This window comes from Oncorhynchus kisutch, linkage group LG29, assembly GCF_002021735.2.
Source record: "Oncorhynchus kisutch isolate 150728-3 linkage group LG29, Okis_V2, whole genome shotgun sequence".
Lineage (NCBI taxonomy): Eukaryota > Metazoa > Chordata > Actinopteri > Salmoniformes > Salmonidae > Oncorhynchus > Oncorhynchus kisutch.
In genome coordinates this window covers 32,916,535-32,937,798 of record NC_034202.2, presented here as the reverse complement: position 1 = coordinate 32,937,798, position 21,264 = coordinate 32,916,535, and the positions used below count along the sequence as shown (strand labels likewise).

Genomic DNA, 21,264 nt, shown 5'->3' with positions numbered 1-21,264 from the left:
GACTTACATATTATAACTAATGTAATAGGATATCTTTGGTTATATCTGACCGATGAACCTTTGGTGAGCAGGACAGGAAATATTGTTTAACATGATTGGGAAACAGGACAGCAGCAGACAGACAAACATTCTAACAAACAGATCATGACAGAAGACGTACGAGACCAATGATATGTGATGGTGTCTGCTAATTTATTACAAAACACAAAGCACCTACAATATTTAAATTGACCCCTTGTTTCCTGCAGTGTAGCATTTGTCTTCACAGTGATTTAATTATGAACATTTTGTTTAGACAGTCACATCAAATGAACCATTGTAGCTTACTGAAAAACAGTACAAACACAGACATTCACAGCCATTAGACTAAAACCCACACAAAGAATTAAACCAGTATTAACAAACATCAGCAAATTGAGTGAAAAATAGAATTTAATATTTTAAATACAGTATTTTTTTAAATACAAATATCGATTAGAATTTTTCCATATTATAAGCTTTAGTACTACTATTAATTATTTTTATTACTGTTGATGTTTAATTTACATTATGTGACTATACAAGGAAATGTGAAACTGAGTTTTGGTAATTTCTTGTATTGCTCATTTACGTCAATGTACACAAACATACTAACAATTAGCAATGACTTTACATCCTCTACATTGTGATAGTCTAAATCCCCCCCACCAACCGTACCTATATATGACAGACAAAGTGGCATTACATATTGCGTATCCCTATGAAAACACTACCTTTGTATTATTATATTAGAGTTAATATTGACACAAACATTAACTTTATTAAACTGTACACTTTTTTTTAAATTCAGTCTTTGAGAAACAAAATACAAAAATGATGATAGAACACATAACAAATCAGACAGCAAGATATAGTACAGAGTTGAAACAATTGTCGCCTGGTGTTACTTTTTAATTTAAAAACCTGAATTACAATAATGGAGCCACAAATGGTCATCAAACGCAAACATCCACAGCCACGAAGAACAGAACTAAATCTCAAACATTTGTTTGGGAGTTTCCAGACTGCAAAATCTCCTCTCACAACTAGGTGGGGTAATTGAGAGGAGAGTATGTTAATTCAACATGGTTGAATTAATATACTAAAGAACATGGGTTTTCTTCAATGCATTATCAGAAAAAAATTTATATTTCAGTAATAAATTTGAAACATAACATTCACAACATTCACAATGGATTGCCTTATTCAGGTATTTCAGTACCAAACTTTCAGAGTTTAACCGTCTTATTTCAGTACCAAACTTTCCAAGTTTAACAATCTAAACTCAAGATTAAAATCCTGTAGAAAAAACAGATACTCAAGTATGAATTTCAATTAACAGTGGCAATTAGTTGAATCTATCCCATCATTCATGTCAGGGACTAACACATTTACTGGATTCAGCTCTCATGAGCTTTTTTTTTACCATGCTTTAAAGTTCTCAACAGTGAAAATACACAGTCATAACTTATCTATAGTAATACAGCACCCAACAAGTATGATTTAGAGTCTACATCATACATGTTGGGTGCTGTATTACTAGAAATGAAGATGACATTGTAGATTGAATTAGCATTTTGCTGCTCTGATTGATTTACAATCACATTCTTCCTTAGCTAGTGGCCAAAGGACCATCAGTCCAGGCCCTTTACATTTTGCAATTTCTGGTAGCTTACAGACACTGTAGCTTACAGACACTGTAGCTTACAGACACTGTAGCTTACAGACACTGTAGCTTACAGACACTGTAGCTTACAGACACTGTAGCTTACAGAAACTGTAAGAGCTCTGAATAGATAAATGTAGTTCACAAATCAAGCCCATAAAACAGAGTAAACAGACAAATAGAAACTATGAGAAGGATTAAAACGAGGGTCTCAGTCAGAGTGGCTGTAGATTCCCATATGAGGCTGAATGTGTTGCATTTCATGTTGCTCTAAACCCCATTTGGGCACTATTAGGCTTGCAGTTCAAAGGTCATACACAGTACGAAGACCTCCAGGTCAAAACAACAGAAGTCCCTTTCTTCAGTCTTTCAGCGGCTGCAAGAGGAGAAGCAAACTGTTCCTCTGAAACAACACCTCATATATATATATATATATATTAAAAAAACAGTTTAAATTCCTAATTTTAGCCCCAAATCGATTTGATCACTAATAACGGCAGTCAGTTAATCAAACTAATGGTTTTAAACAGCACATTCCATCTGAATCAGAGGGGTTGGAGAGGACCAGTGAAGAGATCTGGAGAATCAAGAATCCAATGAAAACATGCTCAGGAGCCATTGTAGTTCCCCTCTGACCCAATCTTCTTTATTCACTCTGTTATGGCCAGGCTGACCAAGAACGTAGAACAGTTCCTTTTTCCCCTGATCTTGCCGCTTCAGTGTGGTGCCAACACTGCAAAATGACAGCGCACCTTCTCTCTCTCACATACACTCACACAAAGGCTTGCGCATAATTCATTTTTTTGTATGCCTATTGGGACTACTTACAGTATAAATAAAACCAAACAACTTCCAAGTACAGCGACACTTCAACACTTTGTTGACAATCATCATATTCCCTTTTCTTGGACTAATAACCATTTGCACAGCCTTTTATAAGCTGTTTTTCCACACCCACCCTGCCACATAGGCCTATACGTATAGCCAGTCATTGCCTAACCAGTTACCACTATTATTTTCTTTTGTATGTAAAGTATTGTATTGCTTTAAAAATATTGCAAGTAATTCCTATGAGTAAATTGTAAGACTGTGCGTCTGTGTATGTAGACTAACCTACTACTCTTATGGGTGCATGGTTGGTCTGACCCTATACTGCAGTCTTTGTAAATGGTTGTTTCTTTGCCTGGTATTTTAGTATGGCTTTTGTGTGGAGGGAGATATTGCATTTTTCACAATCAAGACTCAGCCACAAGGTTACAGTCTGGTCTTAGATATCTAACTGCAGTTCTTCAGTAGTTTCTGATGTGAAGCTTACCCACTGGGCACACACACTGGTTGAAATTACGTTGAACAAACATGGAATAGTCATTGAATTGATGTCTGAGCCCAGTGCTACAAATGAAAAACCTTAGTGATACTGGAAATCTAATATGATTCTGACATTCAAACTGACTATGTCTTGGACTCTTTCAATGAAGTTTGGCAGTCAGGTATTAAGGTGTTAAACTCCACCATCAACCTCCACTGAGGGCATCTACAACATGTATACATGTTTTCTCCATTTTTTTAACACCATTTTGAATCTCTGAAGAGGCCAGAGATTATCTCCACATTCTTCATGGTCAAAATCTAAGACAAACCTCTCTGTTCACAGCAGCCAGCCATTCACTCTGCAGATTGCCCATCTCTCATCGTGCCCTTGCATCCGCTCTCCTTGGCTTCTCCTCATCCTCCCTTCTCTCTAGGGCGAGTCCATCATGGCTTCCAGCATCTCTAGGAAGAGTTTGTGCATGGGCACGCCACCTCGGGTCTTGATGCTGTAGAAGGTGGTGAGGGCGCGACCAGCTGTCTGGCGGAGGAGGGGGAGGGTGAGGAGGAGGCGCCCCACCCGCTGGGGGTCCTCGGGATGTCGCTGGCACTCCATCTCCAATAGGGTCTGGTGGAGGAGGTCCCTCAGCTTCTGCACTGCCTCCATGTCCTCTATGTACACAGAGTCTGGCAGAGGAGAGGGGGAGCATGGTCAGACTGTATATCAGTGGGGGAAGAGGGTGTTTTTTTCTAAATGATTTATTTGATCTTTTGGAGAGATGGTTTTGTAAGATTGTGTTTGGCAGAAAATGTGGATGATTAAGAAACAGGACACACCAGTCCAGACTAATGACCATCTTTGTATTTGCATAACACATAGTGCCTTTGTGGGTTAAGCAGACCGTGGGGGTGAATCTTCTGTTTACAGTAATTGTCTGTCAGTCCCTCAGGGCTGGAGTTATTTTCATCAACAATCTCTTCAAAAATGGAGACTATGACACCGATCTTTACTTATCTTTACTTATCTTTACTTATCTTTACTTATCTTTACTGATCTTTACTTATCTTTACTTATCTGTCTTCGCTGATTCCTTGAGTTGTATTTCCTTTTAAATAAACGGTTGGACATAAACTGTTGCTTAATGGAACTGAAAGTGGAATAGTGCTTCAAATAAAGCATGTCATCATATTAGCAACTAATTGTACATATGGAGGGTTCGGTATTTCAGTCTCACCTACTGCTTTCATCACATTTTCATGTTGTGACACTCCACATAATGCTGATTGTAAAGGTATTCTAGGATTATACTTTTGTATAGCTAGTTTACCGGAGTTGGTGAGTGCGATGGCTTTGAGCATGACAAACTCCTCCCGGTCCAGCTGCAGGGAGCGGAAGCGTCGGGCCAGCTGGCTGATGGCTGCGTTGAGCTCTGTCAGTCCAGCCACGCGGGACATCTCCTCGTCAAGGACAAAGTCCTCAGCGAACACTACCTCATCCTCACAGCCCAGGGAGCGGAAGGCCACACCCAGCACCAGCACCTCCAACCACACGGACTGCAGCACCGACATCTGGTCTGCCAGGGACAGCGACAGGAAGCCTACAGTGGGGGACAGGGTAGATTGACTTATCAATCACTAGGCTAAAAGCTGATACAACGAGACAGCATTCTAGTCCCTGATCAAGGCATAATGAACCACTGCAGGGCTACTGATAAGAGTTGAGGGCTAGTTCCCACTAACTTATTTCACCTTACTTTCCTTACTTTCCGCCATTCTCTTCTCATGCCGATCTCCCTCCCCACCAATCCCTCTTCCCTGTCCCCCTTACCGGGGATGTGTTTGGCCCAACCGATGATGACGACCAGTTCGCGGTCGGCGAGGTCACAGAGGGTGGTGAGTGTGCGCTGAGCCGTATCAGGCTGCAGGGGGTCAGGCATGGCAAACAGTTTCTCTGGCTCTGCCACCAGGAGGTGGGACACGATGATGTTGGAGGAGCCTGGGTCACGCACACAAACAGAAAGCAAAGGTCATGGCACAACTGATGTTACATTTACCATAAAACAAAGGACAAAGGCACTATGTTAATCTAAACTCATCCTTATGTGGAAATAGTTCCATGATGTTACTTGATGCTTCTGTTCAGAAATGAAGGCTCTCTGGAAAAACAGACTGCACAGTTAAGAGTGTTTCTTAACTGAAAAACTCTGAAAATGTCTCCTGAACAATCTCCTACCTTTCTCCCCTTCCTTCCTAAGCGGTAGAGGGGCACTCTGGTAGGTCGCATTCTCCACCTCTGGACGCCTTTTATACTTCTGTCTCCCTCCTCTGACCCGGTCCAGACGGACTCCTGCAACACACAACACCACGACAATGAATAGAAAGTGACAAGGAGAGTAGGAGAGTGAGAGAGAAAAAGAGAAACAAATTCCCTTTGTTTGGAGAAGTATGGAGATAAAAAAAAAGGCAGATCTTAATCAAATAACTACTTTCCACACTGCATCAAACAGTGTCTCCAGACCAGACCAGTCCAGACCACTAGTTAAGGGCTATGGGTCATACGCTCACCCTCTTTCAGCATGCCTACTTTAAGGCACTTGGTGAAGCGGCACGCCTGGCAAGCCTTTCTGCGCCTCTTGGTGATCTCACATTCGTTTGACGCAGGACAGCTATATTCGATGTTACCTTAGGTAAGGCAAGGAGGTGTAAAGAAGGACGGAGAGAAGGAGAATAAACAAACAATAGCGATATGAGACATCTGTCAAAGCAATCAAGGTCTATCCCATTTCATTCACTATACTGGATTGCAGAAATGCACAAGGCACACACTCAACTTCATCCACACACACACACACACATCCTTACCCTGGATGGTTCTCTTGAAGAAGGCCTTGCAGGCTTCACACGAGGCTACACCGTAGTGGTAGCCAGATCCTACATCTCCACACACTAAACACAGTCTCTTGGGTAGTGTGCTCAGGGCATACTTGCACCGCCCTCCTCCGCTACCTGTGGATCCCTCCTCCGCCCCATCACCACCCTCCTCCTTGAAGTGGCACCGCAGGGCCGGTGTGTACAGAGGGGGTGAGTAGCGCCCAACCCCGTCTCCTCTTGTCCCACCTCCACCACTCTGGGAGGAGTCTGAGGAGGCTCCCCCTGGGCTGGCCCGGCCCCCACCACCTCCCTCTGGACTGCTGGGCTCTGCCTTGATGTACAGGTCTGACCGACGCTCCCTGGAAGACATGATCACTGCAGACAGAGGGGAGAAAGATAGGGGGGGTGAGACAGAGGTATCAGACTGTCACACATCCATTTCTGAGTCACCTATTCATTACATGTTAGTATCTCTACACCCCTCCAGACAACCAGGACCAACATCAATCCTAAGGAGACAACATTAAAATAATCAAAGCTGTTGCCTCAATGCTGAATTATATCACTCGCTTGACATCTGACAAGTCACGGCGAAGACACCTTTGGCTTGACTGTCAAGCACCAACAGAGAGCTGCAAAGACTGAACATAATACACACTGTAATATGCCTCCTTTTCCCTTATTAAAAGCATAAAAAACTGTAGGCTTTCACAGTGTTGGATTTGAGGTTAAACTTGGAACACTTATACTCAGAAGTATAGGAACATTAGTTACAAAAGAGACATGAGGGGTGCCATAACGATGCTTGGGAGGGGCTGAGCGCAGGGAAAACAATCCACGTGACAGTACTGACAAGGGGAGAAACCGTTAAAGGCTCATATCACTTAGTTCCCTGCTTAGCAAGAATGATGCAATGTTTAGTGATAAGGAGGAGACTCCACCCAAAGTGGGTATATGGATACCACCACGGGGGAAGCCATGCCTTTGTCTGAATTACAACTGATCTGGACTCTTTGGTTTGATTAAAAAATCATGGTGAATCCTGCCGACAACGCCAACTGTTAGGTTCTAATTTTCAGAGTAAATAACTCAGGGACACTAGAAAAGCTTAACCAAGTTGAATTCTTCCCAAAGGGTCGATTCAGCTGTAATTCAGACAAAGGCATGGCTTTCCCCGTGGTGGTATTCATACCCCACTTTGGGTGGAGTCTCCTCCTTATCGCTAAATATTGCATCATTCTTGCTAGGTGATGGGAGGAAAAACAACGACAGTTACATATCGTAATATTATTTTGGACAATATTACATTGGAGTCATGCTGCATCTGCACCAAAACTCTGGTATTTTTCCTAATTTAGCTTGTTCTCCATCCTCTTTTTAAATAGTGAGCCAACATGTTTTCAGCACTTTAATTTCAATGACTGATCAAACTAATGTTCTCATGCTCTCATCTCTCAGCAGTAGACATATTTGGAACATGAAATCACAATATTGAACAGCAATAAATATAGAATCGTGGGAATCGCAATACATATTGTATCGGCACCTAAGTATCATGATATCGTATCTTGGAGTCCCTGGCGCTTCCCAGCCCTACTGCAGTGTGGGTACCTATTGCCTCATAGATATGCAACAACCAGTAGCCTATAAGACAAATGGCTGCACACCAGCAGAGAATAATTTGACATAACAATAATGGGATATTTTGAATTACGAGAGAGAGAGAGAAATAGGCGAGCGAGATGGAGCCAGAGAAGGGGAAGGGAGAGCGTGTTCAAGCATGCGTGTGAGAGTACCGTATGTACCGTATTTGAGCGCTAAAATGCTAAGGGATGTGAGAGAGACCATAATCCCAGCTCCAACCTACTCTGACCTCTCCAGATTAGGGTCATTAATCCAGAGCAGAGTAGCAGCAATCCCTTAACCCCATAAGGAATCCCAGTAAGGAGATGGACGACACTCCCAACACTCTCCATTGTGACGCACTGAACCTACAAACAGCATTAGAGACAGTTGTGCATGGCCGATTATCACTTAATCATCTGTACAACTGTAGAAAGAGAACACTTTCAAAATGTAATGCAAAAATGTTACTTAAAGAGATTCTGCGATTATGACAGCACACAGCACACAGACAGGGATTGTGTAAAAAGGGGATCCTGTCTCTGAACTCTACACTGTAGGCCACTGGTCCTACCCTTCTCCTCCTTTCCACAGATCAGCCGGAGGTGTTGCAATGTGGGCCAATGTACTTTGGTTGGTCCAGTGGCCAAATGCTTCTCACACGCCGTTCACTATGGCCTGTAATCTTTACGCCTTTACGTAACACGTCAACTATGACATTACTACCCTGACCCCAACCCCACCTCTCTACTATTTGTAACAGGAGTTTACAGTCCAACTGCAAAGGAGGGAGAGAGACACAGGCACAGATGCTTTCTAGTAAAATATATCCATGCCAAGAATTTCACACGCTGTTCTAGCTCCCATCTTTGGCATAGGTGACCATTTATTATTTGTGAAGCTATTCAATAATTACAATGTTCTGATAATGATGATCCCAACAGGTAAATAATAATCTCCTGACTTTTATGAAATGAACATATTCAAGAGTGATAAAATGAAGTGGTAAAACAGAGATTTCAATGATCTGACAATGATCTGACAAATGCTGAGGTCTTCACGCCTATTTGTCAGAATGAGCCTTAACAATATAATCGGTCACCCTCGCTGAACTCAAACTCGAGAGACAACCGGAAGAAGCCCCCGCAAGATTCAATAAAATGTGCAGTGCATGTGAGTTAGCTAGCTAGCTAGCTGTGTTAACAGCTATGCATTTACTAACTATTTGTTCGTGTACTTTAATTCGGGCAAAGCCATTCGTGGAACGGTGAGAGGCAGGTTGGTCAGGTAAAGGTGTAGGTAATAAGAAAATGAATGCCACGTCCCTATTATTCTTCCTGGCTTTATGAGGAATTTAGCTAGCTAGCTAACGTTAGCCAGTATCACAGTTAGCCGTTATAGCAAGTGAAGTTACATGTGTGGCGTTTGCACATTCTCAGATATAACGAGCTAGCCTTCCAGCTAATATTCCCTATCTAGATCTGTGTTGGAGGTTCAGTTACCTAGCTGAATGGAACACGTATATTTAGATAACTAGCTAGGTAATCCCAAACTGAAGTCTAAAGAAAATATACTAGTAACGTTACTATAGCTAGCTAACGTTAGCTAGCAATCTATGTGTATTGTTGGCTTTCCTCATCAGGTGACATCAACTTACCGCTAGTCAGCAAGCTCTCTCCCTCAATGTAGCTTGAGTTCCCCAAGTATTTGCTTTCCCTCGGGCGATATTATCGCGCAGGTTTGTGTTGTTGAGAGGCTACACAACGTAGCTAACATGTTATAACGCGTCTAAAACGTGTCATGATCCTCAAACGTGTCGAAATCGAATGTTGGTTTTCAGACAGGAGGAGATGGGAAGTCTGATGCATAATAGGAAGTAGTCAATGTAAGTCATTCAATGAAAGACTGAGACAAGGGTGACTGTCTACCCCAGCCTACTACAGTATGCCTTAGTAGCATAGCTAAAAGTCTTTATAAAAAGCAAACACATCATAAATAACAACTTTAATTTGACAAATAATGGCAACTTTTTGATCTGTGAAATCATTAAACCCTTCAAACTTTTATCAAGCATATCCTCCACAGGCTGAGTGTATGTAGTCCTACACTTTGTCAGTGCTTAAAGTCAATCAGTTTGACCATATCTTAAAATAGTTTCAGCAAACTTCACAACCGCATTAATAGATCAGATCACTATTGAACATCCATAATTACTGTTGGTTCAGATTTGATTGAAAGATATAGAAGACAAAGCAATTACCTGTGTTGCTGTGCTGCTGTAAAGCCGTATTCGTCTCCTCTCCTGGTAAACACACTCACTTTTTATTTGATTGGTTTAGAATTGTGGCTATGGTCTGGGTAGAACAGTCTGATTATCAGGAAACCTAAGAGGGAAGACAAAACATTTCTGATTTCTTCTCAGGTCATGTATTTTTATGTGCATGTTCAAGATTATGTCATAGGACAGGGACAAAACACATTTCATCTTGGTCTCCCAATTGGTACTTTATCTAAATCTTAACCCCTCCCCACACACACACACACACACACACACGTGTACATACAGTATGTACTGTACACCAAACATAATGGTTGCTTTAACCAACATAAGCCCGAAGATGTTGATATATATTCTTGTTATAAGGCTCAATCATATTTTAAGCACTCTGTCTAGGATTTTCAAGCTTATTAGGGTATTGAAATGTTTAGCCAACAAAACCTGTGTTTGTGTGTGTGTGTGTGTGTGTATGAGAGAGAGAGAGATTTGTCAAAGCTTTGTAAAACTACTAAACTACTCCCTATCTCTAAACCAAATTGTATCAAATGACTGAGTGACTGTCTATCATACACTGTGTCCTGTTATCTTCATCAACACCATTTGGTAGAAATTGCTGACAAAGGGGGAAACCATTTTTGTCTTTCTCACAGACACAATTTGGATCATTGCAGTCACTTTTCCCATTCCCACACAAGCACACATATACACGTTTCTGCACACTACACCCAACCACCCCTCCCCCAACTCTCTCCCTCTGTGACACATTCCAAAGGTCAAAGTCACAGGAAAGCTTGAAGGACAGATAGAGTAACTGCAATTTGGCCTCCCTCAGACACAAGCACACAGAACATGTTTAAGTTGGATGAATGTTTTAAGACCGGGGGACAAAAAAATATTGGAAGAAATGTTAGGGGATAGGATGACTAAATTGGTATGTTATAGGGGAAAAGTGAAAAGAATCTCTGATTTACATGCCATATGTATAAAATAGTTCATAATTATTCATATACATTTTCCTATTTTAAGTTGAAAATACAGCACCATAACTATTGTTCACATGCATCACAAATAGTTTAACCTGAAGTGAAGCTCAAAAACTGACAGACAAATTTGTCTAAAACTGTTTCTAGATAGCGTCATCTTTTTACTAACACAAGTTCTGCACGATGATAGGCACCATCTTCTACAACATCTAGCACATTATAAAAAAAGGCTTTGAATGACCATCATGATGAGCTCTGAGCCAAGAAAATCTATCTTGACAATTGACACTTTAAACTCAACAGTAACAGCATCAACAAAATACCCAATTCTGTCTCCTTCCTTTGTCTGATACCAGTATTTGTTTTTAGTTAACTATCTCTGTAAATGTTCCTTATCTCAGATTAAGAACTGTTATAACACAATTGGTGTTTCTGTGTAAAGGACTGAGCATATCTAAAGTTCAATTTGAAAGCTTTGCATGCAGCACTGTGGAGAGACAGTGAGAGCAGCAGAGGTGACCTTGCCAACTGATCTCAGACCGGTGAAAGGTTAATTGCAAAACTGGATTATGGCTTCTTAAGATCAGGAATCTCAATCCTGGTCCTGGAGGGTCATAGTTTGCACAGGTTATTCCCTTGGGAGACTATTCACCTGCATTCTGATGATGAAATGTACTAACCGAACAGCAGTTGAGAAACTGAACTGTGTGAGTGTTTAAATTGAGTTCATAAAGCATAAAAGTATCTTTAAATTATGGTTGTCACTCAGAATGCCATCAAAGACTATTGGTCAGGCCTTTACCTGGAGAGATAAGGGTGGCAGGTAGCCTAGCGGTTAAACACTTTTGGCCAGTAACCGGAAGGTTGCTGGTTTGAATCTCTGACCCGACTAGTCAAAAATCTGTTGATGTGCCCTTGAGCAATACATTTAACCCTAATTGCTCCTGTAAATCACTCTGGATTAAGTGTCTGTCTGCTAAATGGTAAATATATATATATGTACAATGTATGACTTAACTGTGGTAGCCAAAGTCCAGAAACAAGAACTAGTCCACTGCAGACCAAATGCTACAGTAAGGATAATTTATTTGGATCTATTTCATACCAATCTGTTTGGAATAATAAAAGCCTACATGAAAATGTGTAGGTAACTACATTGCGCTGATGAGTGAGGGTAAAGCTATAGCTTGATGTAGGTTAGAAGGAATTGACCGAACTCTTTGGGTCAGTCATGATGTCCCAGTAACACAACACACATGCCAAAGCATTCGGTATCTTATTATTACAGCAACTCACCGTTACAATTATCGTTAGCGCGTCCCACTTCAATAACGTGGTTATGCAAAGTTAATCAGCTGCAGAATAGAGAGGAACCGCGCGTGCAAGTGATTCAGGCGGAATACAGACTACAGTAGGCCTATATTTTGACAGATTTACAATGTTGACCATTATCAAGCACTTACTTGTATTTGTGTGAACATCGCAGGAAAGAGGTCTCAGACCAGGCAGTACTGTCGCTACGGAAGCCACAGAGAACTCCACTACAAGCCACGGTTATACTCACCGGGGTTTCGACATTGCCACAAGAGTGGATGCAGCTCGTGGCCAAAATAATAGCCTAAAACGTTTATTTATGTTTAAATTGTAGGATCTGAGCTGCGATCAGTCGTCGTAGCGCAAAATGTTTCTAAAATGATTGCTTGAAAATAGAAACTGCTGCGACAATGTATCAAGGGACACAGCGTCGAAAGACTGATTGCAGCTGATAAAAAATGGTCAACCAAATGTGGTATTTAATCCATAGGCTATTCTCTTATCAGGCCTGGTCCTGCATATTGATGTTACTGGAGGTTGTAGATTATCCTCGCTGCTACAACTGAGGTTTTAGTTACGTATAGCCTATCCCTTGTCCATTCTCCTCCCTCTCTCAATTTGCGTCTGCGGTGTCTCCGTTACGTCCGTGCGCGTCCTCCAATCCAGCCTCCTTCCATCAGCGTCATCTACGTTGCAACAATGAAAAAATGACCTACTGTAGTCTAGCGTCAGCCTGTAGCCTCACTGTTTTAGGTTTTATACATCGCATATAGAGAAAAAAAACTGTCGTGATCATTACCTATGGTATTTAGATCGTGCTCACTACCAACATACAGAAAGCGCAGTAAGAGTGCCTGGTTTATTATTGCATCGAATAGGCTATGTGCTGCCTCTAAACTCCAATGCCAACCAGTAATATGCCATAATTCCTTTTACAGGTTCATGGATTTCAATAATTTACAGTAGGCCCAGCCTATTATAAATAGTTGGACCAATAATTAGGTGATCTTTATTACATTTTTTATTTTACCAGGAAGGCCAATTAAGTTAGGCCTACTAACTTCCATAAAGGCTGCATTTTGGATTGCTTCTGCAGTTTGATAATTTGTTTGTCTAGGCCTAGCCTACTTAATTTCATAAACAGCTATATGATTATGCAATCCAAATTTGATTATGCATTATGCAATCCAAATAGCTTCACAATATAAATTCTGCACTATTTCCTAGTCCTGTCATACCAGAGTTTCTAATGAACAATAACCAGTTCATTATGGGCCAATTTGCAAAATACATTCTCTTCGGACATGTATGTCTGTAATGCAGTGGAATTCATGTCCCCAAATGGATCAAACGACACCATAGTAAACATAGCTTTAGATGGCATGGAAAATGTTTGCAACCGAGCTCAGTCGACTCGGTCTTGTGACTCTGACCCGGCTCACTGCGCTACGTAGGCAACACTCGTCAGCTGGTACGCGGAGTTTTGGATCGATGCCAAGGAAGTGGGGGTCAGTGGACGACTGCAACGAGATGAGAAGAGGAAAAACCGAAGTCTAGAATCCGCTTGTTAACTTGACTATAACAGCTGGCATCGATAGAGGAAGGGAGAGGGGTGCGCATGCAGTGCTATCGCAGTCATGGAAAGAGCCGACAACCCATTTCCCCTGTCCGCGGAAAATTCATTTTAAAACACAGAACAGTTGGCAACTGGAATTATCTAAGTAGTGTGTTTGTTAAAATAGCTTAGCATGAGGAAGACCACATGCGGTAGTCTCCTATAATACAAATATGTAACAGTAAATATTATTTAATCAAACATATCAATCATAAAATTGTTAGCTTATAATAATGTATTGTATGTTCATGTGTTAGACCTATGACGTCTGAGAAATTTTCAGAGACACTGCAGAGAGATTGGAGACTGATGGCAGTGTTCCCGGTGTCATTGAGAAAAACATCGACCTTGAATTGAAGGTCATACACGGATTCCGCATGCGCTGCATTTCAAACGGTTTGCATGTTGCTGCAGTCAACCTCCACACCAGCTCCACACGCATTATCCCCTATTGCAAAAACGGCGTTTCACATACACTATATTCTGGGCGATTGGTAGGTTTAGGAGCTTGAAGTGAATGTTTTTATTTATTATTGTTAATTAAGTTGTTAGAGCATAAGATGCCTTGCCTAGTCCTTTAAACACTCCTCTTTTGAGGAGTCACGTGAAACATTGTACGACTTTAGAATAGGTATGAACGAATGTGCTGTATGTCAAAGGAGGCCATGGCCTGGGATGGTGGCATGCTGACAGGTCATATGACCAGAGACAGGTGTGAACAACAGACACACAGGCACTAAAACAAGCAACCACACAGATAATGCTTTGTATAGTGAAAAGTGTATGCCGACTAAAGCTTCCACAAAGCTAGGCTACTCTCTTTGTGATCCAGTTGTTGTGCATATGTGTATCTTACTACTGTAGCCCACTCATCTAATTGTTTTGCGTACTTTTAACGAGATGGCTTTTTATTGAATTATGCTTTTTCATCCTGGCGTTGGGGGTCTGCTGCCAAATGGTTGCAGAGAAGGATATAAAGGGAGTTAATTATTTAGGGTGTCCTCAGCCTGTTCTTGTCCATCTAAGGTTAAGTAACCAAGAGTGAACTGAACAAATAGGGAAACGGGACATGGTCGAAATGGGAGAAGGGGTGAAAGAGAGACCCTCAGTGATATAAAAAATAAAAAGTAAGCCTTGTCATATCAGGAAATGTTCCACCAGCCAGCCGAACATTACATTCTAGTACTGCCATTCTTCCCTGGCATTGCATCTCTGAAGACCAACACCCTCTATATATTAGACAACCCTATCCTCTCTGAATGGAGAAAGCATACTGGTATCTTAATTTTACTCATCCAATAGCCAAACACACATAACTGTTAGGCCGCATGGCATGTCACATGACGCGTTAGTTATTGTGTTAGTTATTACTGGGTCATTGTGGAATAGGACACCTGTCACCTGTTAGCATTGGTTTTGAGTGGCAATATTTTAGCATACATAAATGGTATAGAATTAGAAAGAGGACAGACATATTTGATCAATATACATTTATTTTTTAGCTTTTCAATGTCAGGGGAATCTGAATTGTCGCATTTCATTAGTTGTTGTATTGTAGCGCTCTCTAGTGGTGTTTTTATTACATTGCCAATTACAGTATGTGCCTGTCTGTGGTGACGTCTGCTTTCGTGTCCTCGAGCACAAGGTCACAGAGTCAACTGCGCATGCAGGCTTGATGGTTTATCAGAGCCATAGGTGCAGGCGACAGCCGATTGACTGATCTACAAATCACCTTGCATCATAAATAAATACTCATTATTATTTGTAGATGAGTCAGTCAGTCACAATTTATCTATACAGTGCTTGACTTGGACTGGAATAGCTGCCAGTACTCATTTTGGGTGCCGGTATGCCTACTGTTTATATTTAGGTGCAGGAACACCACAATTCTTTTGAGCTAATATTCTATGAGAGGAACAGGAGCTCAAGCAGAAGAACATTTGAGGTACTGGTACTCAGCTCTGGTGAGCTCCCGCCCAAGTCAAGCACTGGATATATCACAGTTTGAACTCGCCTGCACTGCAATGTAGAATAAGCTCATTGAGATCCTATTGAATTACTAGAAAGGCTATGTCATGACCCCTCAAAGTTCCAGAATGGTATGAACATAGCAACCATAGATGCGGTAAAGGAGCGTAGACTGTTCCATTGACCAGATTGGAGCACATTCCACACATCTGATGTAAAAATATTGGATATTCATCAAATCTGTCATGATTGATGTATTGTAACAGGCCCACAATGTGGTTACTAAAGTCTGATTTGGATAGATTTGGCTGTACAAGTTGTCCCTTTTCAGGTTTAGAAGTGACTGCTAAATGCAAAGTCCTGTTTATGTAAAATGGTTAGTATACAGAACTCGGTGGTGGTAGTCAGTCGCCTTTTACTGTAATGCAGTTGATTGAGAAAGCTGATAGTCAGTTGGACAACTGAATGCATTCAACCTAAATGCTTCTTCCGCATTTAAGCTCTGAGTCAGAGAGGTGTGGGGGGGCGGCCTTAATCAACATCATTGGCACAGTTGTTGTTAACTGCCTTGCTCAAGGGCACAACGGCCAATTTTTCCACCTAGCCGGCTCAGGGATTCAAACAAGCAACCTTTTGGTTACTGGCCCAACGCTCTTAACCACTAGGCTACCTGCCACCCCAGAGGACGATGAACATGTGTTGGGGTTGACATCTATACAAGCATTATACTCAGCTTTTTACCGCAACATGTGAAATACACATATGAACAATAGCCTAAATGTAGGCACATTTTTCTGGAGGGCAATGAGGAGACTCGGGAACATTCTCCCACGGCCCTTTCTCCCATGCGATTCCATGGCAATTCCGTTGTTTTGGTTGAGTTTGATTAACCTCTACCTTATCTAAATGGCTGACCTATGATACCGTCATCCGGTGCATAGGAACAGGTGTGTGAGACTGTCAGAGACCCACATAGGGAGGTGCTACCAGACAGGCTTATGCTTTTTATCATCACTTTGGGTCAACATGCCTTTTAGCAGAGGGATTACTGCAGCAACCTCACCCAGTATGTCAGATTACATGGTTATGAGGATCAAAACTCTTTTCTATATATGTTAAACAATGTAATACAATAAACTATAATTGAACTATAGTAAACTAACTATTATCTGTAGTTTAGTATTCACTATTTATAAACAACTGTATACTCTTTATAAACGGTACCTTTGAGGAATCTACTTTGAAGAATCTAAAATATATTTTGATTTATTTAACACTTTTTTGGTCACTACATGATTCCATATGTGTTATTTCATAGTTTTGATGTCTTCACTATTAATCTACAATGTAGAAAATAAAGAAAACCCTTGAATGAGTAGGTGTGTCCAAATTTTGGACGGGTACTGTATATATTTTATGTACTTTTACCCCTTTTTTCTCCCCAATTTGGTGTTATAGCCTTGTCCCATTGCTGCAACTCCCGTATGGACTCGGGAGAGGCAAAGATCGAGAGCCATGCCTCCACCGAAACACAACCCTGCCAAGCCGCACTGCTTCTTGCCACACTGCTCGCTTAACCCGGAAGCCAGTGGCACCAATACAATACAATTGGCAATCAAAGTCAGCTTGCAGGCACCCCGCCCACCACAAGGAGTGGCTAGAGCATGATGGGACAAGGACATCCTGACCGGTCAAACCCTCCCCTGACCCCAAACAACGCTGTGCGCTGCCTCAAGGGTCTCCCAGTCATGGCTGGGTGTCCCCCAGTTGGGATCAAATCTGGGTCTGTACTGTTGCCTTAGACCGCTGCGCCACTCAGGAGGCCCTAAATGGTACCTTAATGTAAAGTGTTAGCCTACTGTTAAAAGTAAGGGTTTATTTAGTGACAGAACATCCACAATGGACTCCCTCGCTGAAAACTGAAGCATTTGGACCATTAGGGCTCTATTCAATCTGTATCGCTGAAGTGTTACAGAGAGCACGCTAGAAATGTAAAGGTAATTTCCTCTTAAGATGACATCTGCAGCATTTACCATGAATGCAGTCTCTGCTAACACAGGAACATTGCCTTTAAATTTCAATCATGTTGTAATGCTGAGTTTTAGCAGTATGGAATGAATAGAGCCCTTAATCAGTCTGCTTTACAATACAGATTTATGTTAATATGTTAAATTCAAATAATCTTTGTAATATATACAGCACTTAATTCATTTTCTAATGGATTCTATAAATTTACTCTTTGAGTGATATTTTAATGTCTTAGTATGTGAGCTTTGCCAACTCCATACTCCCATATGTCCAACTTGACTTATACATTGTAGATGCCTAGGCCTACTATCTGTAATCAGATGAAGATTAATTAGAGCTAAGATTATTCATGAAAAACATAGCTATCACAACTCTACCTGCCCTTGTAGATGTATCATGAGTCAGTGACTGAATGGATGGGCGAGGTTACTGTACTAATCCCTCTTCTAAGATACTTGTTTTAGGCTCCTCGTGTTGACATATGGCCTGGTGGTCCCTCCCTGTGTGGCTGTATAAAAACTATGCTCTGTCTCACTCACACACCTGCTTCCACCTTGAGCATCTCCACCTGCTAAAGGAGCACGGACCAGAGCCTCAACTTCGCCATCTTCGCCTTGTTCCTGCTTGGTCTCTCCCAGGCCCACTCTCCGCTTGTAAAAGCTGGAGCCCTCGCCACGGCTGAGCTCCTATCTAAACTCTCAACTCACTGTAGTGTTCAGAATCACTCACGTAGTGATTGTCTCCTCTGCAAGAATGGCCTGTTGAGGATGGTACGTTTTCACTTTAAATGCACAATACTGTGCAGTGCTATATAATAATCAAGTCTACTGTATATTGAAAAGGTACATATTATTTGTGCAATTTACAACACTAGCTAGAAACACAATGCTGAACTAGCAAGAAATATTTAAATACTGCAGTATGGCAGCTGCCATGTAACTGTACACTCCTTTTCAGATGTCATTAGCAAATAATCTAATACTTTAGACATCACTACAAGGATCCTTGAGGCAAACAAAGGTACATAAGATTGATTTATAAGCTCACAAGTCAGTATCTGATTAACATAACATCTACAATCCATATCTTCGTTATGTGATCCACTCGACTCTTTGCACTAAGGGATGAGCCATCCACTTGACTTCACAAAGGAATGAGCCATCCACGTGACTCTTTGCACTAAAGGATGAGCCATCCACATGACTCTTTGCACTAAGGGATGAGCCATCCACTTGACTCTTTGCACTTAGGGATGAGCCATCCACTTGACTCTGTACTAAGGGATGAGCCATCCACTTGACTCTGCACTAAGGGATGAGCCATCCACTTGACTCTGCACTAAGGGATGAGCCAGATGCTGATGGAGGGAGATGTAGCTGAACTCAGGGCCATAAACGCCATGAAGTGTTGGGGCAACAGCAACTACTGCAGATGGACCAAATCCTCCTCTGGACTGGTGGAGGTATTATATCATAAGACAATTACTTCTGTAAGTGAAAATAATTATTTTATTTATAAATTGACATAGCACAATCATTATTTATTCTTAAACCATGAACACATATAATCTGATGTTATGATGTGATAATGCAAGTGAGACAGAAGTCTTATTGGTCTTCATCACAGATGACTCCGAAAAGGCTATGATTGAGACGTCCATGAAATCGTTTCACACAAGAACCTGCATTCGATTTGGTCCCTGGAGTGGCCAGTCAGACTACATTGACATTCAGAGTAAAACTGGATGAGTTTTACTCACATGTCCACACACTGGGCATCTACCATGAGCACAACAGGAGTGACGGAGACCAGTATGTCAAGATCTATTGGTCAATTGGGGAAAACTATCATCTCACTCTCATGGTCAAGTGCCCATATATTAAATCAAATTAATTGACACCTTTTAAGAATTGCGCTATCTTACCTCAACAACATCAACAAGTATCAGAAGCACTTTCATATATACTCATATCCATCTATACTTCCAGAAACAGGACACCAACAATCCAAATACGCCATATGACAATTCATCTGTTATGCATTACCCAATTTGGATTTCAAGCTTTGTAAGACATGATGGTACACTTTTTAAGAGTCAACTGCCTACTGTTTTGATACTGTTCTTTTCTCATAAAATGTGTCCCTCTTCCATTTTAGGACCTGCCTTCTCAATTGAGAATGGGAAGGACACCATCACTCCTATTCCTAACCCGTCTGTGAAAATAGGATGTTGATGTTCAGAGGATCAAATCACATTTAATTCATCACATGCTTCATATACAACAAGTGTAGACTAACAGTAAAATGCTTGCTTGCAGGCCCTTCTCAACAATGCAGAGAGAAAGAAATGAGAGAAATAATAGAAAAGTAAAACACGTAATAAAAAATACACAATGAGTAACGATAACTTAGCTATATACACGTGGTATCATTAGCGAGTCGATGTGCAGGGATACGAGGTGATTGAGGTAGATATGTACATATAACTAGGAATAAAGGGACAGATAATAAACAGTAGCGGCAGCGTATGTAATGAGTCAAAAAAGTTTGTGCAAAAAGGGTCAATGCAGATAGTCTACATAGCTATTTGTTTAACTATTTAATGAACTATTTAGCAGTCTTATGGCTTGAGGGTAGAAGCTGTTCAGGGTCCTGTTGGTTACAGACTTGGTGCATCGGTGCCGCTTGCCGTGCGCTAGCAGAGAGAATAGTCTATGACTTGAGTGGCTGGAGTCTTTGAAAATGTTTCGGGCTTTTCTCTGACACCGACTGGAATAAAGGTCCTGGATGGCAGGGAGCTGTGATGTACTGGGCTGTACGCACTACCCTCTGTAGCGCCAAACTGTGTTATGCCGAGCAGTTGTCATACAAAGCGGTGATGCAGCCAGTCAAGATGCTGTCAGTGGTGCAGCTGTAGAACATTTTGAGGATCTGAGGGCCCATGCCAAATCCTTTCAGCATCCTGAGGGGGAAGAGGCATTGTAGTGCTCTCTTCATGACTGTGTTGGTGTGTGTGGACCAAGATAGATCCTTAGTGATGTGGACACCGAGGAAGTTGAAGCTCTCAACCCTCTCCACTATAGCCCTGTCGATGTGAATGGGGGCGTGCTCAGCCCTTCATTTCCTGTAGTCCACAATCAGTTCCTTTGTCTTGTTGATGTTGAAGGAGAAGTTGTTGTTCTGAAACCACACTGCCAGGTCTCTTACCTCAACCCTATAGGCTGTCTCATCGTCGTCGGTGATCAGGCCTACCACTGTCGTGTTGTCAGCAAACTTAATGATGGTGTTGGAGTCGTGCATGGCCAGGCAGTCATAGGTGAACAGGGAGTACAGTAGGGGCCTAAGCACTAAGCATCCCTGAGGGCCCCCTGTGTTGAGGGTCAGCAGTGGCAGATGTGTTGTTGCCTACCCTCAACACCTGGGGGAGGCCCGTCAGGAAGTCCAGGATTCAGTTGCAGAGGGAGGTGTTCAGTCCCAGGGTCCATAGCTTAGTGATGAGTTTTGAGGGCACTATGATGCTGTAGTCAATCCTTTTGTCCAGGGGGCCCTTGAGTGGTGCAGCAGGGGCCCCCGGGTGGCGCAGCAGTCTAAG

At 41.8% G+C, this 21,264-nt stretch overlaps 1 protein-coding gene and 1 pseudogene across 2 annotated transcripts; one reads left to right on the top strand and one right to left on the bottom strand.

Moving 5' to 3' along the window:
• Window positions 1-171: 171 nt before the first annotated feature.
• Window positions 172-12,690, bottom strand: LOC109874234 (steroid hormone receptor ERR1). 2 transcript variants are annotated; one of them, XM_020466060.2, is made up of 8 exons: window positions 12,211-12,690; window positions 9,747-9,870; window positions 5,855-6,238; window positions 5,558-5,674; window positions 5,226-5,339; window positions 4,821-4,988; window positions 4,321-4,590; window positions 172-3,679 (listed from the first exon to the last, which is right to left on the bottom strand). In XM_020466060.2, the coding sequence occupies exons 3-8, from the start codon at window positions 6,231-6,233 to the stop codon at window positions 3,426-3,428; spliced, it is 1,302 nt and encodes a 433-aa protein (XP_020321649.1). In that variant the 5' UTR covers window positions 6,234-6,238; window positions 9,747-9,870; window positions 12,211-12,690; the 3' UTR covers window positions 172-3,425. The 2 variants fall into 2 exon arrangements, with proteins under 2 accessions (XP_020321649.1, XP_020321651.1); XM_020466062.2 differs by lacking the exons at window positions 9,747-9,870; window positions 12,211-12,690 and adding an exon at window positions 9,144-9,469.
• A 1,627-nt stretch (window positions 12,691-14,317) lies between these two features.
• Window positions 14,318-19,906, top strand: LOC109873888 (high choriolytic enzyme 1-like; annotated as a pseudogene).
• Window positions 19,907-21,264: the final 1,358 nt, after the last annotated feature.